Source organism: Barbatula barbatula (genome assembly GCF_947034865.1).
Source record: "Barbatula barbatula genome assembly, chromosome: 9".
NCBI lineage: Eukaryota > Metazoa > Chordata > Actinopteri > Cypriniformes > Nemacheilidae > Barbatula > Barbatula barbatula.
The window spans coordinates 11,126,682-11,154,641 of record NC_136772.1 but is presented as its reverse complement, the minus strand read 5'-3'; the positions used below and the strand labels follow the sequence as shown (position 1 = coordinate 11,154,641).

General features: G+C 39.4%; 1 protein-coding gene across 2 annotated transcripts in view; it reads right to left on the bottom strand.

Annotated features, from left to right (window-relative positions):
* Positions 1-455: 455 nt before the first annotated feature.
* The window catches only part of acvr2aa (activin A receptor type 2Aa), a 41,396-nt gene continuing 13,891 nt past the window's right edge, over positions 456-27,960 (bottom strand). Inside the window, exons 3-11 of one of the 2 annotated variants that reach the window (XM_079464676.1) lie at positions 25,754-25,860; positions 22,020-22,174; positions 7,017-7,160; positions 6,519-6,662; positions 5,673-5,818; positions 5,186-5,300; positions 3,992-4,130; positions 3,748-3,878; positions 456-3,663 (exon numbers count right to left, since the gene is read on the bottom strand). In XM_079464676.1, the coding sequence (XP_079320802.1) occupies positions 3,469-3,663; positions 3,748-3,878; positions 3,992-4,130; positions 5,186-5,300; positions 5,673-5,818; positions 6,519-6,662; positions 7,017-7,160; positions 22,020-22,174; positions 25,754-25,860 (1,276 nt within the window). In that variant the 3' untranslated portion in view covers positions 456-3,468. Of the gene's footprint in view, positions 3,664-3,747; positions 3,879-3,991; positions 4,131-5,185; positions 5,301-5,672; positions 5,819-6,518; positions 6,663-7,016; positions 7,161-22,019; positions 22,175-25,711; positions 25,861-27,960 lie in introns of both variants that reach the window. The other variant, XM_079464675.1, reaches the window with a different exon arrangement.

Genomic DNA, 27,960 nt, shown 5'->3' with positions numbered 1-27,960 from the left:
ACATTTAGGGGGAACTATCACTTTAAATTCAGTAGTAAAAGGAAAATCTTACAATGTGAATGAAAATATAGAACGAAGCCAAATGCTGACACCTAGTGGTGTATCGATGCCAAACACCGTTTGTTAAATGGAATACTGTTGTATTCCCAAATTTGAGAAAAGGCGGGATGATTATATTACATCCACAACATAAATACAACTTTTACATCTGACACATTATCCTGGATTAAAAACACAGCTGTGATTTTGCTTCAACTATACTACTATCTTTTCCAATCAATTCATCATTTTATAGAATTGACTGGGAAGAATTGAATGCATAACAATCTTTTTTATACAAATAAAACAAAATGTAAGAAATATACGAACGTAAAAATGTCTCCAAGAAAACCGCATGGCGAAAAAGATGTAATATTTGAAAGCAAATGAGCAGATAAGTGAGGCAGCACACATTTGAGGCAGTCACTATACTTTATTTGAGGGGAGTAGTAGCATAAAATTTCATCTGTACATTATGTAACAATTACGTCCGATCAGGCCCTGAATGCATTAAATACTCGAGAAAGAGTGGACAAAAATGGCATGTCCAGCACGACGGTAATACAGCTGCTCGCACCCAAAATAGAGAGTCTGGGTAAAGTAGAGACATTCACTCAACGCTGTAATAGAGAAGCAGTGTTGTCACCGAACACCCAAAAGTGTGTCTGTGAGAAAAGATGAAGAGAGAGAAGCTGGTCGAGTCGCAGGAGAAATACTTGCATCGTGCTACACTTTCCGTCCAATCGTTTGAACACTGTGAGTGAAAGTCTGAGGTAAAGGATTGATTTGTTTTCGTAGTGTTTTTATAAATAGTGAAAGCATCATGTCTCATTTATCCAGGAGAGAAAAACAAAAGTTTGGGGCATGACATAAATTAATAAAACTAAAATACAAATGTACAAAATAAACATTAAAATATTTGTTTAATAATAACGATAATAATAATATCAATAAAGGATTTTCTTCTTTAAGACATTTAAAAAACTCATGCTCTTTTCACAATCTAAAACAACATTCATATGTACAATATGGTGCATTTTCAATCGAGTCTTGTACGGAACGTGGACGTGAAAGTTTTGGCTGTTCATGTGAGGGGAGTGTGTTCCAACAAACATCCTTTAGATCAGATTCACTAAACTAATGATGCAACCAGACTTTTAGAACAGATGGGAATGAGAAAGCACCTGGATAAAACACTCTATAGGCAGCAGCAATCGCTCACGCTCAGTGAATCATCTGTAGTGTTTATTATAGTGAATAACAGATGTCAGAAAATTCATTCTCAGATCAGCATGTGATCAGTGCTAACCCAGTCGGCAAATAAACCACACATTTCACAAAATCCTCCATCTTCTGAGATCAAATGCACTCTCATTCGGCCCTTACTAGATGGCACGTGCCCTTATTTGACCAGTTGGATGAAGTAGTAGAATAAGCGGGCTGAGATTGCTACAACAGAGAGAATGGATTGCATACAGTTGTATGGACCTGATCACATGCGGTGTTATGAAAGCAAAACAAACCGACAGGAGAATTGTGTAAAGGCTTTGTTCATACACCCAGAAAAAAATGGTCATTCAGGACACAATTCCCCATTCACAGATTAATGATTCATTAAAAATGTTCCTTTTCTTTCCGCAGTGTGGCAGGTACACTTTCTGTTGCCTTCAAATGTTTGGCCTCAAGATCAAAACCATCCAGTTAAAAAAGTAATCAGATTTATGTGCTGTATGAACAAAGCCCAAGAGCAGCAACAGAGAAGCGGTTTATTAGAAAGACTTGCTGACCCGACGGCAGACAGGATAACTGCATGTGTCCGGCCCCCTAACAGCATATTTTTTGTTTAATACTCTCAGACAACTGGACGCCATAACATATGCATAGCAGTGTCATAAGCGACTTCAGTTCATGATATACACGTTTATGGTCTTAAAGCGATCTGCTAGGCGCTTGTATTTTACCACATTGGAAGTGGCCTGTGAGCCGTGAAACAGTCCCTGCTTGTGATGTTATTGCACGAAATATGACCGCACTGATAAGGTGTTATTATCAAGGGCCCTTGCATACACAATATTACAAGGGTCACCAGAATGGCACCAGAGGGCTCAAAGCAAAGGGAAACGCTTCCTGAGACATACGGAGATACAGTTCTTGTAGATGTTTGTAGAAGGTCGCCTGGCCGCCGATCTGAAACCAGTTTAACAACATCCCTTGTGAGTTCGGAGGCTGGTTGTAGCGCAGCGCTTGAGGGTGTCTTGCATGGCATAAGCGGACTGTGACCAGGATTAGACAATTCCACACGCAAATGGAAATAAAACTGGAGAGTGATAGATAAAAAGACTTTTGATACAAAAATGAATAAAAGGGGTTTTATGTCTGCTGATGAGATGTCATGCACGAGCCTTACGTGATCAGGTTAAAAAAGTAATGAGTCAAAAGAAAGGAAAAGAAAAACAAAGGCATGCACATACGTCAACGCTGTGAGGACACTGCAAAACTATATTGGTAAGTGCTTATGTATTATTTTCACAAAATTCATATTTCCAGGGATTTTTTCTTCTCATCAGGTCTCGGATGAAGGTCAAAAAACTGATTAACAAACAAACGGTCACAATGCGGAGAAACAAAGTATCACATTATAAACAGCAGGGCGACATAGAAAACAACTCAAAGAAAGAAGGCAGAACACTGGTTTATGAATGGCCATCGTTTCTTGGCATAATCTGTCATATAAAAAACGTTTTTTCCCGTATTTAAAAAGCTTTCGTGCCAAACGGAGGTCATCGAAAAGCCTCTTGTTTTATATCATATAGTGTTACAAAACAAACGCATTATTAGGATGAGAAACTGAGGTATACCTTGTCGAGAGGTTGGTGGTTATCAGACAGAAACTCTGAGAAGCTTTCAGAGGAAACATGTGTTGATTTGGGTTTTATCGTCACCCTTTCTGTTGATATCTGTACAGCAGCGTCACACTACACATTCAAGAAGCTGTTTCGTATTGGCATTACAATAGTCATTCAGACAAACACATCAAATGTGTCCTTGTTTCTTTTTTGTTTGCTTTTATACATGGACGTCTCCCCTTTGAAATGCCGCGAGCACCGCGTGGAGTCTGATTTCGTCCTCAAATGGGCAAAGTTTCTTCTCCGTATAGACAGCAAACGGTTTCGTTTCCGACACGGGATCTCGTGTTGAATTATAATCCATCCATCCAGTGCCCCGTGATTGTAGTTTTTATATACACACATACACTAACAGCTGTTTGCTGGGATTCGGTGTAGAGTTCATCATCTGCGTCGATCCAGCCGTAAGCACAAAAGAATCACCCAGCATGTCTGAAGCTAGCCGGTCAGAACAGCAGTCAAACATCCCGGACGTGTCTTTTCTGTTCGGTCAGCACACAATTCACATGCTGAAATCCTCTAGTCATAGACTAGACTCCTTAGGGGGATAGTCCACGTTGGTCACCATGGTTACAACGGTGACTATTTCCTCCGGGGCGGAGATGCTGGTCTGCCTCTGCATCTGGACCACGCGCTCCTCGACACATCCTGCGGAGAGCCGCGCCTCTGCCTCGTGGTCCCAACACTCCTCTATGGTCTCGCACAGTATGGCCAAACCCTGAAAGAGAAATAAACATGTTCTTGTATGGGATAAAACTCAACTCAAAATAAATCTGGAGGGAGAGGTGTGGATGTTACGTACCGCATGTTTCTGCCAGCACTCCCTGAAGGTGGGCCGAAGTTTTTTGTGGACCACCACCTCCTGCATGTCTTCCAGTGTGGGATGCTGCCCCACCTCTTCTTCGAAAGGCAGCATGTACTCATCAACTGGACCTTCAGAAACCGTAAAAAAATCATGCTTAGCTGTGTGTACAGTATAATATGTATAACAGATACATTTGATATCATTTTAATATGATATATTTTAGAAGACCAGCTGTTCATACCATCAGACGCGGTGCAGCGAGACGCCAGCTCCCACAGCACCAGCCCCACCGCATACATGTCTATCCTGAGGAAAGAATCTCGCTGGAAATTGATGGCCCCCTCAAGCTCCTCTGGGGCCATGTAGCGCCTGGTTCCTACCTGACAAACACAAACATCACTTTTTGATCAAGTCTGAATGTCCTGTTTTGAGATCAACATCTTGTTTTGTAGTGTTTGTTCATAATGATAATGCAGGTAGCTCTTAGTAATACAATGTGGTGACTTGTATAGTTTTCTTTTAAGAATTCTGAGAATTGTTTCTAAACACATTATGGATGTTAGAAATGTAAACACATTAGAAAGATACCAAATATGTGGCAATGAATTGTGGAGTTTTTCACCAATTCTCTGTTCAGGATTTTATCACTAGAGCACCTAGCATCAGCTCAATCACGACCTCGGGGTTGCAAGCTATCATGCACACGCTTTCAGGCTCTCTCACGCTCTCACTCTGCCCAACTAAACAAACCTCACGCCAAATAACAAGCGAACGACGCGGACACGGAGGGGAATGATGCGAACGGAAGGAAGATCACAGCGTGTGATTTTATGTCTGCTGATGTATACAATCCTCCCATAAAAATCTTCACATATAGCCTGGAGACTCAGGTTGAGCGACGTGAGTGGGCGTGGCTTCAGCGCCAACATCGGACACACCCCAGAGTTTGAGAGTCCTGCTTATTTTTCCAAGATTATGATCTATTCTCCATTCATAATTGGCTGGGTGGTTCATTGCACACTTTTCTGTTGTGTGACAAACTCAGAATACATATTTTAATGTACGTCACTTTATCCGGACTTTTAATGAACTTGACTGCTAGAAACTCTTTAAGCTCTTGTTACACTTTTTTATAATGAAATTACTTTATTGGATAAGCCAACAAACTATAACAAAGCAATGCTTAGGCAATTTGTTATTTGCTCATGCTTATGTTGAAGGTTATATTGATATTTTATAAGTTATATTTACTAGGTGTGTTTATTCATGTATCATTGGTAGTTGTTTCAGTAGAATTGAATAAGGTATAGGCAGGCAATGACATTAAGAGACAGCCTCTGACGGAACACATAAATCACATTCAAATACAAACACCTAAAGGGGAACAGCACGCACACCAGATGAGTTGAACAGGTGTTTCTTCATTAGAGCTCACCTGACCGTGAGTGTCCCCAGCTGACTTCCCCGTCTCGAACTTCAAAGCCAAACCAAAGTCAGCAATGCAGGCTGACAAGTTCGTCTTCAGCAGCACATTCTTGCTTTTAATATCCCTGCGCACACAAAATAAACAGTAATGCATATGTAATTACAATACATTACCTTAAATGAATCGCATAGGCCCATTTAAACAGAATCCAGGCAGAGGTGCACACTACATTGGCACCTGATCTAATATTGATCAGTGACTGAGAAAATGTGTATTATTGATACAATCTATACATCCACATTCTGAGAAAGGACATCTGATCAAGAATAAGTTTGAAATAATTAACAATAGAAAGTCGATCTATCAATTCTTTGGATCATTTATCAACACTGTTTAGAGATGCACCAGTATGGTGGTTTCGTGTCGAAGACAACATTTCTATCATTTTGATCAAAACAATATTTTTTCAGGCTTTTGGAAAGTGGTGGAGTCTAACCTGTGTGCGATGGCCGCTTTGTGTCCGTCTCTGTGTCCCGGGATGTCAGCGTGCAGGTAAGCTAGTCCTCGAGCCATGGTCTGAGCAATGTGACACAGGTCATTCCACGTCAATACATTTGCCTTCAGGTAGTCCGACAGCGATCCCTGCAGAAAGAGATTTCAGGGGTCAATCACAGCTCTACATAAGCATACAGCACACACAGAAAACACTTGAATTCTTAGGAAAAGATAAGAAAAAATCATAAGCAGTAACACTTATGATAGTGTCTGCAGAATTCACTTTAAATAACACTGTGCATATTTTGAAATTCAGTACTTGGCGAAAAGATGATTGTATTTATTCTTATTTATAATATAAATTTTATACACTGATTTAGACCCATTCATGCAGCTATTTAATGTAATGGACGTTCTGCCACTTGATTCTATTTGATTGTAAAGTATGTCTGAAAGAGAAGACCTTCACAACTAAATGCTAAATAAAGACAACACTACAAATTGATGGTTAGAATATTTCCATAGATCCAACAGTCATAAAAATAGCACACGATATTTCTCTTAAACATTTATCAGTGTCATATTTATTTCACACCTCTCAGCTGGTGGAGGAATAAATGAAAGATAAAATAAGGAAATACTTTAATTTATAAACATTGTGCCGACAATTTATACATGAGTGCAATAAAATATTAGATTAGATTTTAGATTAGTATACAAGTACAGTGTAACGAAATGTAGTTTAGGTCTAACCAGAAGTGCAGTTAGCAAGTGCAGGATATACAGTTAGAATAAACACAGATATGACATCTTGTAAAAAAATAATTTGTGAACTTTCACCACAAACCTTCTCATGATAAGCAGTGATGAGCCACAGCTCAATGTCCAGGTTGCTTCCTCTCTTCTCGGCCCCGAGGAACTGCAGAACGTTCTCGTGCCTCATGCCGGGAAGGTTGTAAATATCATACTCATTCTGCCAAGACAGCTTGTCCTGTGAAGCACAGCGTTATGGGAAATATTTTAGAATAGTGCTATGGCAAAAACCCTCAAAATTGGAGCTTCCAAGTGATCATTTTAAGAAATTGCAGCCTTAAATTTACAGTCAACCTGGGTTCTTTAAGTGATCAATCATTTTACCGGTCAGAATATCACAAACAGTATTTGGCTTTTGGTTTGAAAGACACAAACGTTAACCTCTGCAGTGCGTGCTAAGGAGCATGAATCTGTGGGTTTAAGGGCTGACACAAGGCTCAGCTTCACAATCGGCTGAGAAATTTCTTAAGCCAGTAACATTAACTCAGCAGCTTTAGAAGCAGGATTCTCAGGCCAGGAGTCCGGCTGGTACCTGAATTGAGAAGATCTTGACTGCTACATAGTCATTGAGCAGCTGAGCCTTCCAGACGCAGCCGAAGCGCCCCCTAGCTTTGATTTCCAACAACTGCAGCGGCTTCTGGCTCAAGGTGGGAGACGGTGGCATGGGTCCAGGGTCCTGAAAGACAATATAAAAGAGGGTTGGGATGGTTATTTGGACCACCTGTAAGTAAAAGATGGTGCAGACATCTGGATCTCAGATGGTTTTGCATTGAACATCAAGTAAATTGTACATTGAATTATATTAATTTTGCCGTGACCTGCATAGGTAGCCAAAACAAATTGTAGTTTTTTGGCGGTATTGGCCAGTTTTATTTTAACATGCATGGCTTTGTTTATAGTTTTGAAGGATAAAGGCATGTCACACATCCTTTCCATATTGACATCTGCCTAAGTTGGGCTAGATTCTGAAACAGATGAAGTTGTGTCAAAATACATTCTCATGTTTAAGAGTTAACAAGGCAATTTATTGCTTAATGACTTGCCGTTATTTGCATAATCATGTGCTGTTTGTGGATAAGACATAGAATATAGATTGTAGATAATGTGATTTTTTAACAGGTTATTAGAGGCATCATCCTGTATAAGAGCATTTAAATGAACAGAAAATTCTGTCATTCTTTACTCACCCTTGAGTTGTTTCAAATCTGTATAAATGTCTCTGTTCTTTTGAACACAAAAGAAGATATTTTGGAGAATGTAGGAAAGCAAACTGTTCTGGGGCACTTTTGACTACCACTGTCATTTGTCCTACTATGGTAGTCAATGGTGGTCATGAAGTGTTCGTTTACAAGCATTCTTCCCAATATCTTTCTCTGTGTTCATCGGAACAAATACATTTATACAGATTTGTAACAACTTGAGGATGAGAAATGACAAAAACTTTATTCTCAACCCACTTCAACCCAATTATTCTCTTTACAGAACACAAGCTTAAAAAATTAAGGTACGTGAGCAATGCACAAAAATACATACAAACAAACAAACAAACAATTAGCGAAATAAAAGTTTTTCGTGCTTACAAAACAAAACAAATAGTAAAGCACCAACAACCATCTATTTATCAAAGTGTCATGAAATGAATTCCTAAGGGCTGTATGAAATCCCAGTTAAAAGGGGTTTGAGGTCAGTCATATACCAGATTCTCGGTTCCATTCACTGATACTTGTGGACATGCAAACAAAGGCAGATGGGTTATGCAAGCACATGCAAATCTTTCTCTTTCGTTGCATACTATACTTATGTTTGGTGATCTCTGACTTGCAAATTAGTTATTTGGAGTTGATCCTCTATCAATCATTGTCACACATTGACCTCTTCCCGGAAAATCTAATGAGGAAAACGTTGTCAGTTTCCCATTATGCTGTTTAAATAAAACACAAGTTTGAAGAAATACAGAAACTGCACAGCTCTAGGAAACTGATGTAAATTGTTTATTTTAATAATCTGAATTTGAGTCAGCAAACACAAAAGTGATGTCTCAAGATATTAACTTTACCGCCAACTTTACCCTTTTTATGAAATAAGAAATACAGTATAATGATGGTGATAATGACTTTCCAATGGGCCGCACCCACTCTTATAGGCGAGGGGAAGTGAACACATCATAGTGTGTAAACCCGGCAGAAGAACTGCTCAAGGGCAGAACAGCTGCGCTTTGCACCAGGATTTAAAAATACTGGAACAGATCCATGCAAATGTTGTGGCTGGTGCAGAAACCACACATTGACAACACTACTGCAACAGGTACAGTATCTGAAAAACAAACATGCAAATATACAAGCATTGTCACACAGTGTTTTTTAAAATGGGGTAAGGGTGGGCATTGCACTGCGGCTGAGCGGCATTAAGCTTGGACAGAAGGGGCTTATGGGAGTTGCAGTTGAATGCTAGTTACACATGATCCATTGCTTCTGGAAGTGGACCATAGATTTGATAAGCAGCTGACCCAGTATGTGGGGGTCGTGAAATGGACTGGCTTGTGAGAGTATGGCCATTATGGCATCTAGATGTAATATATTAGTGAGGCGGTCACAATGACTGAGAACTTTTTCATGATGCATTGTGTAAGTATAGTGCGGTTCACATTGTAGGAGCCTGTCTTCACCCAACATGACCTTTTCTGACCAACCGCTCTTCATCAGCGGACTGTTCAAGACTGTTTCCCGCTTATCAAACAAGCTAATCCTTTTTTAAGTGAATTATTAAGTGACATAAGAGATAGAGAGTGCATCAGGACATCACACCGGCCCTTCCTCAAGAAAAAAAGGTATTTTTTACATTAGGTCACACTGCACCACAAAATACAAATTAAAAAAGGTTTTGCATTAAGAAAACGACTATTTCTTGTACCGTTTTGCTCCATTATTTGCATGAGAATTATGTCACATTATTTTCAAGACATTTTACCTTTGAGAGTTCCCATTCTAATTCCCATTAGAGGTCTTCTCGGGTCCAAAGATGTTTACCCGACCTGAAATGACCCGAATCACTTTTTACCCGAACCCGAGACAGACCCGATAACGTTTTTATTTTAAAGCCCCGACCCGAGGCAGACCCGATAACGTTAGACCCGAGTCCGACGCATCGTATATGTTTTTTAAACCCGACTAGACCTGAATGTAAACCGACGTGTATTAATAAAATTGATATGGCAATGAACACGTTGATCCTCTTGTTTTGCTCTGGCAAATTGCGCAAACTGAGGCTAAATGGGTTGTGCCAGTTTTAGCTGAATCAAATCTAAATAAGTGACGACATGGCAACCACTCGCGCGAACATTCTGTCTCAACAATGTGTTCCAAACCGCGTAGTACTGAAATGTGCGCGTCTTTTAATTTCAACTTCTGGTCGCCTGGTGGAAGTATGTTTTTACTGAATACGATGGTAACTACATCGAGTGCAAACCCCTGCAGCGTTGGAAACTTCGGGATTTCAATTCTAAGGTGATTTCAGATCACCGCGACTTTCTGAAGATTTGCGTGGCTTTCAACCGATCGGCTGAGGGTTGGAGGAGAGTTGGTAACTACACTCACACACACAAGCGACGTGCTGTTATTGTACAGGATAGTTCGGGTCTTCCTCGGGTCAATTAAGCAAAACTATTTTTACTTTATATTACCCAAGACCCGAGGACACTAATAATATACCCGACCCGTGTCCGAAGCTCCCGTTAATCTTTTAGACCCGAACCCGCGCGGGTCTCGGGCCGGACCTCGGGTTTTCGGATCTAAGTGGACCCGTGAAGACCTCTAATTCCCATCTCATTAGTTCTCATTAGAATGTATTTTATGTAGTACATTCATATTTTTACTGTATATAATAAACAAATATTGTGGTGCAGTGATTTTTTTACTTTAAGATGCACAATTTAAGCAACGCAACACTACAATGTGGCATTAATACTTGTAATATAACAATATATTAATAATAGTTTTCATGAAAAAGCCTTCAATTTCTCAAAGGAACAGTTCACCCAAAACTTAAAATTCTGTCTTCATGCACTCACCCTCAAGTTGTTTCAAATCTGTATACATTTCTTTGTTCTTCCATAGTAGGAAAGATTTTTCAATTTTCAATTTATTTGTTCTGTTGAACACAAAAGAAGATATTTTAAAGAATGTAGGAAAGCAAACCGTTCTTAGGCACTTAATGGGGGCCAAGAATTGTTTGGTTACAAGCATTCTTCCAAATATTTTTATCTGCGTTCATCGGAAAAAATACATTTATACAGATTTGGAACGACTCGAAGGTGAGTAAACGATGACAGAATTTTGATCATTGGGTGAACTGTACCTTTAAGGCAAAACTTTTTGTTCTTTTCTATTGAATTTGGAAATATTTTTAATAAACTCTTAAAAACTTGGAACCAAACACTTAACCCAAAATGGTTGGGTACCAACAACCCAGCAAGTTAATTTATAACCCAACGGCTAAGTTTGTTCTGTCCATTTTTTACCCAACCATGGGTTGAAAACAAAGCAGAATATTTAGAGTATACAACTTTAAAAGATTGACCCAGACACTCCTGAACAACCCGTCTTTAGTCTTCTGTGCTTGAAAAAGGAAAAACATCTCCATTTGGCCTCGTTTTTTAACAAATGCTCAATAAGTAAGCAGAATGAAGAAACACTGTCCGCAGAGCACCTGCTGGATTGGAGTCAAAAATAGGTTGAATGCAGAACAGCTACATTCTAATACGTGGCCTACATGTTCTCAAACCGAACTTTGGGCCACAGATTGTTCGAGCAAAGAATATTAACAAACTCCTCCCAAGTCCTCAAAGAAACAAACGGAAAGAAGCCGTGCACGACTGCGTGAGGGACGAGACAAGGTTAAAGGCTGCAACATCCATCATGCAGAGAAGAAAAACACGAAACGGTCAGGGTGCAGACGGGAAAGAGAATACATCTGCTTTGCTGTTACTCAAACCCAAAAGGCTGACATGTAATGAGGCAGGATGGAGGTATGAGAAGGGCTGAGGCTCCTGAGGGGGACACAAAGAAAACAACCCGCACCCTGACCTCATACACCTACACGGGTCAGGGTCATGTTTACTTTTCCATTTGCTCAAACGTCAGTCACTAAGCAGACACAAGTCATAAACATAACAACAATGAGGATTTAGGGTAGCATTCGTTTCCTGGGGCGACGGCCGTGCACGGATACGTGGAGGGACGTTTTTAAAGCATTCCTTTTTTTATTATAGACAAAAACTAAGAACTGTTTGCAGGTAATTTAAGAGGCTTATCCGGCTACCCAGACGCCTGTGGCAGATATAGAATGTCAGCGTGAGGGTTACTGGGGTTTGTGTTGTTCATGTCTGAAAATAAAGAGACCAGTGGAAAAAAGTCCAGCAGACATGTTTGTTTTAAATGAGTGTGTGTGTGGGTGTGAAGTCTTTTTACACATATTTAGTGTCAAACTGTAAATGGTATTTAGAAAGTTGAACAAATTCAGTCCGGAGAAGTAAATGTAAGTGTAGTTAGACACACAGAATATTAGTGATTTCAAATATAATTTAAATCGAACATTTTGAGATTCTAAAACAACACTGTAAATATTGAAGGTTTTGAAATGTTTCATAAGCTCAATCATTAAATAAACTAATATAAAACAATAAACGCTTTTTCACCATTGTGCCAAATCGTACTCCATGCCGAAATGGTTTCATTTTCCACCGCAAGGCTGATAACCAGACTGTAAACACAAACACGTCCCGCGCTTCTTAGTAACACAAGAGACTGAGCTACAGTATAACGTCTCTGCACGCATTTTATTAGCGTGATACAACAGTTAGAAAACCGTGCTGTCAGACAACATTCTGAGCCGAAACAGTACGTAATCGTGCCGTGTCGAACCAGGCTCACGTGGAAACATAACTGTAACTGTTCCAGACCAAGCTTAGAACGGTTCGGCACGATAGTGGGAAAGCGCTCATTTTCCTTGTTAACTCAATCAAGACGCTTTTTGGAAATTTCTCAGAAAATCTTCTGGCACCTAACAAATCTTAACTTTGATAAATGCATATAGCCTCATTTAAACAGCTGGCTTTTTAGAAGATGTTAGGATTATTTGTGAATTATGCGCATGCATTTATTCATTTGTAAGACTACGCATTGGTCTGTTGTAACATATGAAAGCACAAGCAGCATATAATGCAGTGCTACACTAAATCCTAAATGGTTTTTTTTCAGTGCCGACACACATATGGAAAAACATCTATATTGGTCTCTATTTAACATTCAGGATAGGGCAACAATCTTCGGCTCCACAAGCTCTAAATGAGAATGTGATTTGCTGGTCAACATTAGCATTTCATCACCCTCTAAAAACATAAAGCAGTCAAAAACGGTTTGATATGGACAATTTCTATACTTTGGTAGCATTTATTTTTTCCCTGTGGCCTAGTTATGTGGATAACCAATGTTTCCTGGAAGAAAACAATCATAATTTAGTTTCTCACGACATTTATAAAACCTTTTCAGGCCTTGAAAAATACACAGCCTGTATTTGCTGTTAAAGGCAGAGTAGGTAATCCTTTCCAGAAAAGTTTTTTCTCATGCTGGTTGGAATATCCTTATAGCAATCAATAAGTAAAGTAAAACATTGGTATTTTTATAATTATATATCGTCTGTGGAAAAACGTTGGACCAACTACTTAGGTGTGTACATTTTCACATCATGCGTCATGAGCGCAGTCATGTGCGATGTGCAGGCAGCTGAAGAATGGCGGAGAGAGAGCAGGTACCTTGAGATGTTCGTTATTGTAGTAATCTTATTCACTTTGTACTGCAATGTTTTCTCACCAGTGAATGTGACATTACTTCACTGGAACCGATCCAATGGATTCTGGTCTGTGCGCGCGGTCATGTGTTTTGGAGGCGGCGTGGCTTTGGATGGTGATTTGCTAGCAGGCAAACGTTAGCATTTTCCAAATGATCTACTCTGCCTTTAAGGGTTATGTGAAACATACTTAATCATTAACAATATCTATCAAAAATCAGCTTATAAAACAAATCTGTTTTCCTGTTGTTGTTATATGCATATTAATATACTGGCTACGCAGAATTTTGATACTAGTCTCGGGTTTCTCGCGTGCAGTGACGCCACCATCAATAATCCATCTAGTCATTAAAAATGCTACAGGAAATCGTACTGAAGCTGTATTTTTTATATCTCTTCTTGTGCTTGCAGTACCTGCAAATGCAACAAAAGTTTTAATTTAGCCGTTTCTACATCAACTGCATAATTTGAGAGCAGACTTTTATGCAATATTTTACTGTTACTTCTGTTTGGGACATTTATTATTATGGCGTCAGGCATGCGAATATGAACAAAACTCATAGAAAACCGGTAGAGGGTTTACAGGCAGTGCGAAATCGGGGTAATGGGCAAAAAACTACCATGCCTTACCATTTTGTGTTTGGCTAGTGTCTGATAAAATAACTTCCTATCTTTTATTTAATTTATGTTAATATTCATTTGTATTATAACTGTATTAAATAAACGATTTGTTGAATTTTGTTGTATGTTCATTTTATTAAATAAACAATTTGTTGAATCGGTCCTGTAGTTTTGATGCATTTAAAGAAACCTTATGGTAAATTGACATCTAGTGGTTGAGTTTGGTATGGGAGTCTTAATTCAAAATACTGGAGAGACAAGTTTAGCAAAGTAACGTTTCTTCTCGGTTTCTTTTGATCGTTATCAAACATAATCTACAGGCCCTCTATTGTTTGTGAATGTGTACCGGATGTTCAGTTAGGGTCATAAAAGTGCGCATGCGTTGTAACCTTTGTTTATGTTGTTAAGATGAAAGGTCTATAGTTTGTGATGCCCCATCCCTCTATAACAGTCTCTTTAAAAAGTATCCATTATATTGTGACAGGTTTGCAGCCTACACTAAGATTCAGCCACACTTTCCTATAGTGGGAATAAACAGACACTGCCCCTTTAACTTTGACTAATATTTGCAGTTGTAGATTTATTAGGCTTAAGATATGGCATCTGTTATGAAGTAAATTCATGTAAGCGAATGCTGGTGACAGATTTCACACGAGTGGAGCAGTGAAGTGAGGTTGCCTGCAGCATGAGAAGCAATTTGCTGTTACCAGCTGACGGAAAGACGATGCTGGCCATCGGAAGCACCGGAACCTAGCGGGTTTATTGTATGCCCATTGTACCAAAATCTTAATGTCCAAATTTAGCAAATTAACAATGTATTTCATCTGTTTTACACTGCATACGAAAGCAGAACATTCGCGTTGCTCACCCAGCATAGGCAGACAAGAGCGTCTACGGTGACGTGTCAAAATCTGTTTTACGACAGCTTTTGGGGCAGTAATTGTGTCATAGCAAGAAAACAGGCAGATATTTGTAATGGCAGTGACGCATCTTGTTAATATCTATTATCTTTGGCCATAGCCCCTTGAGCGGTAGTGTTTGCAGTGTTAAATGTCTGTTTACTTCCGTTACAGCAATCGCAAGTTTGTATTATGTTATTTCAAATACACTGATGTACTAAACCTGTTCAATAAGCTTATTTTACTTGCATGTTGATGAATGGTAAACAAAGTACTGCAGTGAGCTGCCAGTGTAAATCTTTAATATAACTTTATTTTATATTATTCAATAGACCAGGAAAAGTAGATTTTTGTTTAAAGAGAATACATTACTGTACATCATGTCAAATAAAGATAACTGCAATCAAATATGTTTTATTCTTCTTAACTTCGTACTGTTCATATCAAACAAGCATAGAATAATGAAAAAACACTTTTAATGTGCCAAGCCATCAGAACTGAACCGAAAACCGTGGGTGAGAAACCGAGGTACGCATTGAACCGTGGCTTAACTGTACTTTTGCATCTCTAATATAAATATAAATATAAATATAATTTATATTTATATTGATTTATTCAAATTTGCTTTACAAATGTGATTTACAAAGCCGCAACATGGTTTGTGAATTAAATTCATCGAAGCTCATAGGAACACAGACATCAAAACGAAAAATCTGCTTGTATTTCCACAGTCGGGTACGGTGTTAAACTTATGTTGACTTATTTCCAGTGCATTCATTTCTGCTATGAAAGAAACAAACTGCATATGACTACCAAGCTATTAAACTTCCATTAAAAAGATCAGCACACCTGAATTTCCAGACACTAGCTCTTTTTATATAATAGTCTATTTTGTGTGGGGCGAAATAGAAAAACTGACATACAGCGGTCCAGAAATCTCTCAACACAAATACACATGTTTCAAACTTCACCTACAACAAAAGCACTTTTAAGATGTTCCCCATTGCCACATTCATCTTTGCATACATTTTCTGCATGCTTGGAGACATGCATTCTTGACCGCCGTATTTGCTGGTTTACCATGCATCTAAAGCAAGGGATCGGTGCCTGAATCCCCTGAAAGAGGGAGCATTTCAATTTTCTTTTTTTATCCGTGCACTGAAAGTCAAACCATCACAGATCGATGAGGCAATGTGCAGGGAAAAACGCAAAGTAAAATTAGTGGGATTTTGAATTGTAGGTGAAAATGTGCATTATAAAAACAAAGGGATGCTTTTTAGAGACATTGAAATAAGGGTTTGAAATTAGGTTTTAATATGATCTTGAATAAATAAATAAATAAGATGAATGAATCGAGCTTTTCTTACCTCTATCATTATATGAAAGGCGTGCTAGTTGAAGAAGGAAAGAGGAAATCAAGTGTTAGTTGTAGTTTAGTGTATATGAGATGGAGAGACGAGATGGGGAACTGACGGTTTCTGGATAAAAGAGTGAAACTGTTTGAATATCCCAGCTGGAACTTTGATGTGCTGGCCAGCACAGTAAATTGTTACAGGTCAGGCCAATTATGTCAGTCCAAAAATGTAGGTCAAAGCAGAAATGAAGGAACACTTTGAATCTGTAATGTGATACGCATGATTTCCTTCAATGTGAAATTAATTTGATTAATTATATTTTATTTAGTTATATTCATTATTTTAATATTGTTATCTAGAAAAATTGGTAGATCAAATAATGTGTGAGTGCAACTATTTTAATGCGAATGCAACTGGGATGAAGGAAATTTCTGGCCCAAGGACACATGTCAACATTGCACCCGAGGCCAAATCTGCATGTTACAGCAAATGCTAAAATTCAACAAGATACTGAGAAGCCTAAAAAAAAGAGATAATTAACAGCTGAATCACAGCTGTCAAGGAGTAAAAACTCAACAACTGACAGAACTCCCTAAATATTTTCCATCAGTGATATAACATCATTAAATAATCACTATATAGTTAATACAAAAAAGCATTTTGTTACAATGAACATGCAGGGAACCCCTTATACCTTAACATTTTAATGTGCATACATTGTGATTCTCAAAATGTTACCAGCAGAATAAAAACACTGTTATCAGAGCTGTGGTGCTTTAGAGAAGACAGGTCAAGCTCATTGGGAGTTTCAGTCAGTCCTACAACCCCACCATACAGATCTCCACCCAAAGGTTGAATGCCACTGTATACTGTTCGCATAATAAAGCCAAAAAGTTTGGTTGACTGAACATAAGTGGGAGTTAAGTAACGAAGTGGAGTGACCCACCTCTGTCTCTCCTGTCTTATTTACTTTTCCCAAACAACCTCACAAAGTAATCTTCCTGAAGAAATGAGCATTTACGTATAGCGTTTCATATATGTAAAATCGGTTTATAAGAGATTAACATGTGACTGAACAAAGGCTATGAAATACACACGTGAATGTCGGAACTGACCGACGCAGCTACAACATCTTTCTGAAGACCTAAAACTCTTGCTCACTGTGAAGCCAAACACTTAATATATTTAAATGCTCTCTCTCTCTCTCTCTCTCTCTCTCTCTCTCTCTCTCTCTCACGCTCTCTCTCTGAGGGCATGTTGGCTATGGGGTCCTCAAAGTAAAAGTTAAATAACGAGGAACCACCTCAACGGCACGAGACCCTAAGTGGAGGCTGGGCGCCAAGCGTTTCGAAAGGGTCAAAATGAATGTAACTAAATGTATTAAAACCGCCCGAAACATGATGGTGACGGTTTCAGTCTGGATCTTTTGCAACAATGAACTCCTGCTACTGCCAATTGCTGAGGGCATAAAATATTCACATCAAACTGTCAAAATGTAAACTGCTGCATTTCTGATGTGATTTTACATCTTTTGCTGGGGTTTGGAAATCCTGCTAGGCAACTAGTAGAAATGTCTTTTCAAAAGTTTAAAGTTAATTGTTATCAGGCCAACAAACGCTATTAAAAACTCAGACGATGTTGGGAAACTGTGATTTAGTTCACATGTCTCCTCTGTGGCGTAAATATTTTGAGAGGTAATACCTGTGAGTGAATGATAATAAACACGTTTATCTAAATTGAACACTGGAAAACAAGAGGCTTTTAAACCCTTTAAGTATTGATAAAAAGCCAGATGAAGACAGCTCTTACAATAAACATTTAGCATCTGGTCAAAAACGTTTTTCTTTTGATAAATGCAAAGCTTCAGTTAAAGGTGTCATGAATTAAGAAATCAACTTTAACCTGAGATTTTATTATATAAAAGCTCATCGTATTCAAACGAACACCCTGTAAGTATCAGAACTTAAGTCCATCGGTATTGATATGACAACTGTTATTGACACCAGGCCCAGCAAATGGCAGGTCCTGGAATGAAGGACTAATCAAGGACTAATTCTCTAGCCCCGCCCACTGGTTCGCGAATGACTTAAGCCATGTACACATAGTACACACTCCTGCATTTGTGATGATTGACAAACTAGTATCCATAGGGTCATATTTTTCAGCTAAAGGTTTGTTTTGTCTATCAGTTTAAACTAAACCGCTGATACACGCTGCGTTGTGTTTATGCCCGGAAGGCTGCATCACACAGCGCTCTTTGCAGAGTTGCCATGTTTGTTATTAATAAGTGCTTTAATGTTTGTTTTTTTGTCTTCGATCAAAGGCACTTAGGTCTTAATAAATGGTCAGTTGCAGATTTAAGATTTTTTGGTCTTCTAAAATATAGTAGCAATTTGCATTTTAAGGTTTATTTTCGTATTGTCTTTATTTACTTAATAGCCTTAAATGTATTTTTAAAGACGTTCCAGCTCACGTCGGTAAAACATTGAGCGTTTGTTCGCTTCATTCGATTCCTTTGTAAACAGGGCACATGACGATGCTGGACTTGCAGAATGAGATTAAAAAGCAATGCTGTGCTGTCAATATTGAATCCGACCGGAATCTTATGCGAGTAAATATATATGTACGAAGCATCACTATTGCTATGTGTAACCTACATGTCTAACCAAGAAGGCAGAAGGCTCCTACTAAGCACGCACCTTGTCAAACAGACACAGTCATTTACATCACATGGCACACTGCTGTCTTTTGGAAAAGTTATCCAATCATCGCAGTGGGCGTTTACTTCCAAGTCTTCAATGCGGCCCACCCGGCCGCAAAACCAGGGTAAAAATAGCCTATTACTTATTGATTTTGATGTTTTTGAATGTAAAAACCACGTGAACGTCAGAAGTAGACCTCAGACAACAGTATAAAAGAATAATGTTCATGACACCTTTAAAGCTTCAAACTTATTGCAACCTTAAAACTGAAGGTTCTTCAAATGTAAAACTGAGGGAAGGTTTTTTCACACTGTGTGTATTCTTGCTACAGACACTTTCAACACTCTGTAAAGAAATGTGTCACATTTTTAGTTGTGACAAATTCAAATGTTTAACGCTTATGGCAAAAAAAACATAAGCGGAGTGAAAAGCGTGAAAACTTTCAGAGTGGTCTTACCTGGCAGAATTTTTCAAACAGATCATGTCCCTGTATTTTAAGCATCAGATGCAGATCATACGGCACGTGGAGCACATAACACAACAGAATGCTGCCTATTCACTTTGAATTACTCGGCGCATGCTGACAACGACATCATTATTTCATTAAATCACAGCCTTTGTGGTTCAATAACAGCAGAACATATTGCAATTGACTGTGCAGCCCTGCAATTAGCTTATCTAAATAAAAAAAAAAAGAAGAAGAAATAAAAAAGACACAATGAGCAAGTTGTGAGACAGTGATGAATGTGAGGGAAAACTAAAGACATTTTCTCCTGCGCTTGAATGTTTTCAATGACGTGAACAGAAATAACAACTATTTCATATAAATCCTGTTTCGAGCATTTCAAAACAAGCTGATTTTTTTGTGGCGCTTGCAAAATGTCACACTTCCAGTCAACATGTTACAAAAGAATTTCTTGCAATCTGCGTTTGTGACGCAGTAGAATGGCCTGGGCCGTTTACACAAGACCGTTTTAAAGTGAAAGCGCAAAACAATTTATGCAATTTGGCTGTGCGTTTACACGGAAACTGCGTTTTAGGGGACTGATAACGCAAACCTTTTAAAACGGGTTTCAAAGTGTACGTTTTTGAAAACCACGGCGTTCTCATTTCCGTGTAAACCCCGAAGTACGCAAGAATGAGAAAACGACATCGTGCGCATGCGTATTAGGTGTGGGGGTGTGGTATGCGCATGTACACCCAAACACAACGAAGAAGAAGAAACAAATACAACAATGGCGGATTACATGGGTTTTTTTGCTCTGCGAAATAGTTTGTTAACGCTTCTCCAGCAAAGTGTAGATTTACTACACCAGTGCTATAACCACCAGCAGAGACCTACGGCAAAATCTTAACACTCATTCACGGTGACGAAGGGTTTTTAAACTGCGCTTTTGGATCAGACCCGGGAGGACGAGTAGATGGTGGTACAACTTTGTCGATGTCGTTGTTGACGAGCTTCAATGGAAAGAAACCTTTCGAGTGTGCAAACTTTTCGCCATCTTGTTTATGTGCGCACGCTTCTCTTCACTATGAATGAGGAGAAATGCAGAGCTCCGTATTATAGTCTCTCTAGCGACAGATGTCCGCCTTCCAATAAACCGTCAATCAATCGTCAGGGACTCGGTTATTTTTTCTTTTCAAAGTTATGTCGTAATACAGCAGCTTTTAGTCATTTTTGCAGATCTGTGTAAACGCGGATAGTTTTAATAACGTTGTCGTGTGTACATAAAAACTTTTCAAAACCCCAAAAGAAAACCTTTTCCGTTTTTCATTGTGTAAACGTGGCCTAAAACAAAAAAATAGGGTCTATCAAATAGCCTAATACCATTTTTTGTGACTTGTAAATTGCAACAAAAAAAAAATGCTTCGCCTTTGAAATGACTTTAGAACCCTTGCTATTTTTCACCTGTCATATAGAGACCAATTTTCATTAACCAATTTAAATTCCCAATAAAATCATTCCAATCAGAAATACCCCACATTACAACTGCAAAATGGGTTCGTTGACCCTTTAAAAGCCCCTACAGACCTTGACTGTTGCATTAAGAGCTAATAAGGCCTCCTACATATCAAGAACAAGTTTGGGCCTGTCTTGTTATCTGATATCAGCAGCAATGTGAAGCCGGTTCATCTGTCAGATCTGCCCTACATAATGCTGAAACTCAATCGGGGAATTCCAAACGCTCACCTGACACACAGGTAACCATCTGAGCCATTACATATTCCCCATATATCACGACCTGTACACACTGTAAACGCATCTGTCCTAAACTGATATACATGTCCTGGGTAGGGTTGCACTATTTGGGACGTAAACGTCACATTGACTAAATACTTAATTTGCTTGCACCATTTCTCGTAAGGCAATTCAGGTTGTAAGATCTCTGTCGAACACAAAAAATATCATGTTTAACTTTATTGAGCCAAGAAGCAGCCTTAAAACTAATTTTGGAAAAAGTCAATTGTTTTACCTTTGTATGGTTTAATTTTTTTCCCCATGCAACTGTCAACCACAATAACATTTATATTTCAATTTCCAATCCAATATTTCTTCACTCCAAACCGGCCCCTAAAATCTGATTTCTGCAACTGAATCAATGAAGATCCATTTTCTAGCTCAGCATTGGATGTGAATGTTAACATAAGTCAAACAGCGAGGGTAAAGGTCAACCGATTGCTTGTGTAATGTCAACTCTGTTATCTTGTGTTTATGGTGGGACAGGAGGCCAGCGAATGGCGTCTTCGCTGCTCTCTGAAATCTCTGATTCAGCCACTGAAATCTCTGTTTCCAGTTGACGGCGTGTTTGAGCATGAGCGAGTGTGATATTGAGCACATTAGATCGCTGACATCACTGTCACTCACGTCAACAGGAGGTGCCGCCCAAGGGAAAATAACAGCTCCCCATAGCACGCTCTCTCTTAGACTCGTGGCATGAAGGTGTTCTGACACTGCCTTTTAGTGAGCTATGCTGACGGAGGGATTTGACAGCGTCCTGCTGTGTATGAGTGATTCACTGACATTAGTATACTACAAACAAATAAAATAAAGAAGAATATATGCCAGAACTTCTCGTTTGCACAATAACACGTTATACTACAGATATAATAGTACCTGTGTGGGAACCAGAACAGGCGGATATGCCAGCTTGTGATGCCGATACATCCAGAAGGAGAGAAGAACAATAGCAGCAATGGCCATGATGGGCACGATGGAGTAGAGGAGGGTGCTGAACAGTGGAGGCTTCTGTGTAAAGGGGTTCGATGTCGCTGGAGAAATATAAAGGACATAAGCTTATTATACACACAAATGAAGCGTATACATAAAAATCAAGCTTAAACAGAGAAATTAGAGATAGACAGATATATCAGCTAATAATCGGTTTTGACCGATAAATGCATCGGTTAATAACATCACATGATCAGGTCCGACATATCCTATCATCAAACGAGGAAAAATCTTTATTAAGAAAGTATTAAGAACCATCACCAGTTTGATGTTCAATATTTATAGCCATTATATGAATTGATAACATTCAAGTTAAGAAATATTGATTTCATCTTCAGAATTGGTATCAGCAGATCAGTGGAGACATTTTGTAATGGTGCATATCTCTAACAGAATTCTGTATTTTTTACTTGTTTTCCATTAAAATAAAAAGCCTAAAGATTAATAATTTAGTATAAACAAGCTGACATGATAAGCAAACAAGGTAGATTTACTTGAGGCCCAAAAGTGCAGCAACAAACAACAACACAAAAAAACTGCAAATAAATCCATAAAATGTTATATATGTTTAGAGACACAGAAAACAAATCAGACAACCTGATCTCATGGGAATTTGTAACTATTTTACTAGGTTGCTAATTCGTCTGAATTTGTACGTTGTCAATCATCCAGAAATGCACGATAACTAGAAAAAGGGCAAAACTGAAGCCCCACCCCAACCAGGCCCCTGAACTGTCACTGGCGCGAAAGCAAAACGAGATGAGAAAACTAGATTGTACAAATTCAAACAAATGACCCAAAATTAGCCACCTCGTAAAATTGTTACTGTGAGACTGTGTTGAATCAGACTAAAATACTGATTGGCAGAATTGTTTTTGGCAGTGCACTGAAACTTCTTGTGAAGAACTTGCGTTCAACAGTGAACAGGGTGCTGAAGAATACTATTACGATTGCTTGTTTAATAAGCAATATGAATATGAAAAAGTGGCATCAGCGTTTTACAGAATGACATCATCTCACATTAGCATTACTCAGCAGAACATCAGACGTGCGCTTGCTCTTAAACACCTCAGAGGCACTAGAACAACAGATGACGGATGTCAAGTCTACCACAAACCTGCTATACGTCGCATTAGTGAGATACGCGCCATACGCTTGAATATCTCGCTGCATACTTTATTACCAGCACCTTATAAACTTGCTAATAAGCTCTATGCATGCGTGACGAACCCTGAAGAACACATGAAGAACCCTAGGCAGTGTCCGTTTGGGTAGACTTTTAAAAATTTTGAAATAAAGTTAAATCAAGTAGATGCTGCACATGCAGTGGTATATAGAAGTGCTTTTCTAACGTTTTTTAATGTTATAACGAAATGTTCACTTATGAAAGTATAATTTCAAATACGGCAGAACAGCACTGCTGTGTGCCGCAATGTATAGCATCTGCTAAATTGAATTATTTTCTCATTTTTCCACTTCTCTGTGTTTAGTCTCCCCAACCGGAAACTGCCATGGTTCTTCCTGTGAAACGCGGAAGTCACGCATGCATATAGCCCATTATAGTTATTTAACGGTGGTCTTAAAATATGAGGTGGATGGCTTGAATCCTTAAGGCTGCCCTCATACAAGTGCATGTACATGCTGCTATCCAAATGCAAATTCTTGCAGTTCAATGAAAATGCACGCGTGTATTCGTGCATGTGCTTTACACAGAACAGGGTGCACGCTCATTCAGTGCACACACGAGCTGGCTCTAATGCTGCACTCAGAGATCAGATTGTGCTGTGGCTGTTGGCCAGCGATGCAGTGTTTCTCGCTCCTATGTTATGGCAGAGCACTTCCCATTTGCCCAGCCACGAGGGCAATCCGCCCGACCGAACCTCATCTGAACTCGTATTAGCACTGGTCCTGCTGTGGTTGCAGAGAGATCCCGTTTGTGACGTATCTTTGCTCTCTCGTGCCGGCTCTGGAATTAAAGCTTGAAGTGGGTTAAGGACTCCGGATTAGAGCATGTGCATAGAAAAACACATCCTCCCCCTATAACCCGCTCTTATCCATCCCACCCTTCCCCCTGTTCGGAAAGGCATCGACACGACACGCGGCCACAGGCCATTAAAGCACCCTGATCACAACACACACGCTACTCTGTATTCAAAGAGAGGATGTTCAGAGAAACTGGTTCGCTTTCAATGCGTCCTTTTGGGCTTTTGCATTTCACATCCAGATCATTCCATATGGAGTGAGTCAGTGCTAGAAATAGACCTATTACATAAGCTCGAGCGAGACCCCCCCAACACCCACCCTCACCCACATCCTCTGCTACTGAAGTACTGAAGACTCTCTTCAACTCAGTTGTAGTGTGAAAATTCTTCAGGCACGGCTTATGAAACTCAGGCTGCACAGAAGCAATACTGCAACCTTTTCGTAACAATAAATCACAATCGCTGAAATGTAAAAAGAGAGCAGCAGGTCACCAGAATAGAACAGCCAACACCAGCGCTGGGTCTGTATTTGCTTACATGTCTCCATCCCTCATTTAGTTAAGAGGATGTTGATGTCAGTGTTTACTCAGAGGAGATGAAGCCAACAGATCAGCTCTGGTAATCTAAAAGACACAGTCCGTTCTGGGGCTGAAGTAGCACGCTGTTGTTGTTGAAAGACATTTTTACACGTATTTGGCAGAGACTTTATGCGATGTCTCCATGGTGCGTTCAAGCTATACATTTTATCACTATATATGTATTCCCTTGGAATCCAACCCATGACCTCATGTAGACTATGCAGTTAAAGGGATAGTGTGTTCTGCAGAAGAAACAGTAAATTATTACATTTTCACTTTTGGGTGAACTATCGTATTAAGCTGAAGCAACTCAAAGAAAAATCACACTAAGCAGACCATATCGGCATCTTCTTTCCATCCATGAAACTATATCCCCTGCTTATTGACTGCATGCAGGGTTTCAGGCAAGACCTGGAAATGTTTGCTCCTAAAATGAAACATTTAGGCTTGTTGCCAAATTAACCTTCGCTTTGAAGCACTACTGTCCATTCCCATACTCTTAAGATTAGTATTGAGTTACACTCTAGTAAACCCGATTGTATTTATGCCACATATACGTCATTCCGTTCTGACAGTTTCCCTTTATATCCGACTCATCTTTCTAATCAGCCCTATGAGTTTTCCACAGACACTTTTAACTAAGCTCTGACTGGAGAAACCAAGCTTTTTTCCACACATTTTTGGGTATGAGTTTTTATCCGTCTGCGTGGGAGCTCACATCTTTACACAAACACACACACAGCGCAGTGGGAGCGCTGTTCACAAATCAGCACATAGAAACACTAAAGCGGTTTGAAACAGGTAAGAAAAATGCAGTGAGCAGTGAGCTCGACTTTGAACAAGCACAGTCACGAAAAACACCTGACTGGTATGTCAAGGTAAATAATGATTTTCATGATGAGGTTGGGAAATATGGATTATGGTGAGATACAAAGACCAAATGGCTTCACATCAACACCAGCACAATTACAACAGAAGGGGTGATGGGACACGGGCAGAACTGAAAAACGTCCAGTACCCTTAAAGAGTTTGCTGTTTGTGTCGCTGAAGGAGGCCTTACTCAGAACTGGCAGGTCGGGGTTGTACAAGAACTTCTCATTGCACACGTTGCCTTCACAGCAGCAGAAGAACACGTCCGGGTCCTCCTTCTTCTCCACACACTCGGTGCTGAAAGAGCAAAAACAAAAAGAGCTCATTCAGTTGCAATGGAAAACATGGATTGACGTGCAATGGATAGGCCACGTGAATGAGACCTATTTTTTGTCACTCAAGCACACAATAAAACGACATACCGAACGCACCGTACCTCCATCCCTCACAAAATAGTTATTCACGTCAAATTCAAATACTATTTTTGCAAACCAAATCGCTGTTGTCATTGTTGTCGTTCATCCTGTTTGTCGACCTTGGGTTTTCTTACAGCACCCAAGGCCACATAAAGGTCTTTCTTTTCCGAATCAAAGCGAAACTGACATTGAAACAAAGACGGCACAACTCTGAAAGATAATTAAGATGTGCGTTTGCTCAAACATGACAGGTTTATTTAGATTACGCCCGGGTCAGCGAGCAAACAAATACACATGGGCGGAAACGCCTTTGCCAAAGAGATACTTTGAGCAGCCCGCATCAAAGCTGAGCTTTCAGGTTGGCTTAAAGAAGATAAACAAAGCTTAGCAAAACACAAATAATCCTAAAGATACACAAACACACACACAACTGAACAAACGGGAGTGGAGTGGATAACATTCCAGAGCATTTTAACTGGAAAAACGCCAAAAGGAAAACGAATCTTGCCGTTGTTTATATATGCTACATTCACGCGCCATTAGGCACCCACACTGGTGGTCGAGCTACCAAAATACTTGACACGGCAGCTGGGGTGGGCGATCTGACCATCTTAAATCGAGATCGATCTTGAAGGCGTCCTCAATCCACTTATCAACGGAATCCAGAGGATCATGATATTGTCTGTCGTCTAAAACAAGAGGTGTGTTCGACATCATTCAGCGTTGCACAGACCCACTGGCGTATGACATTGAAGCACTGCGAGAGCAGAGAGCTCTGTATGCTTTCGAATCACTCTTGCCGTGCTGCAAGTCTGCGAAGCGTCACGTGAACAGCTTAAAGATTTTCTGCTAGATGGCTGTGCTGATTGTCCAAAATATATCACGTGTCTGCCTCAGATTTTTCCATGTGCACTGTACTTAGTTTTAGTCTATTTGGGAATCGTTTCCCGGCTGCATTGAGTATCTAGAGCCCTATCATTTCCGTGATGAGGACACGCATCTTGCTATTTAAATCTGTCATCTGCCGGTTCTGCGTGTATGAGTGAAAGTGTTGCAGTGTTTAACATGCCACACGTGTGCCAGTCATGGATTTGTGTGTGTCTCACTGTATGAGGACATAAACACTTGAACATCATGTCCAGAGTCGCCCTGAGTTTATTTCAGGACTACATAGACTGACTGAAACTCAAGTGTCTATTGTGGGAGCGTCTTCACAACGACCCTTCGAAATAACACAGGTTAACCTAAATACTCGAATGAAAAAATACTGTAGTGTTCTAAAGTATCGGATGTAGCAAATTATTCTTGTTGTAAATTGAGAAATTGTAGTATACTTTACTATTTACTATAGTAAGGTTCAAAAACACTATATTATCTAGGAATTTTACTGCATTTTACTTTAGGCCTAGTAAATACTAGAGTATACTTCAGTATTTTTATGTTGAGAAATATATTACTATTGTATGGAAAAAAATGGACAACACAGAATAATAAAAACATTGGTAAACTTAAAATGATATGGCCCTAATTGATACATTTTTATATAACATTAATTTCCTTTCTAGTTAACCAGTCTATTTATGTGATGACCCCCATTTGTGTTTTTCAAAGATGATGACAGAGCTTTTATACTTGTGCTACCTGTACAACTGTTTGGCATGTGCTACAAAACTTTAAAACCCTGTAGAACCAGTGCCATGTGCAAAAAAGTTAATATTTTCAATTCAGAGGGTGAATCGAGATTCCTTGTTATGAAGATCGTGATATGCTTTTTTGGGAAGATAGCCAAGCCCTAATGGCATATCAACGGACGTTTAAAAAAGAAACCCGGTTCAAGAGATAGGTAAACAGGTTCAGCAGCATGCTAGGACAGGACAAGTGCTGCTGGCTTTGCACGCTATCAAAACACTTCTGCTAAATAAAAAAATCCTTCTGATCTGCCATCAGCTCTACCTGTTGCATAGGGGAAGATATGCTGATA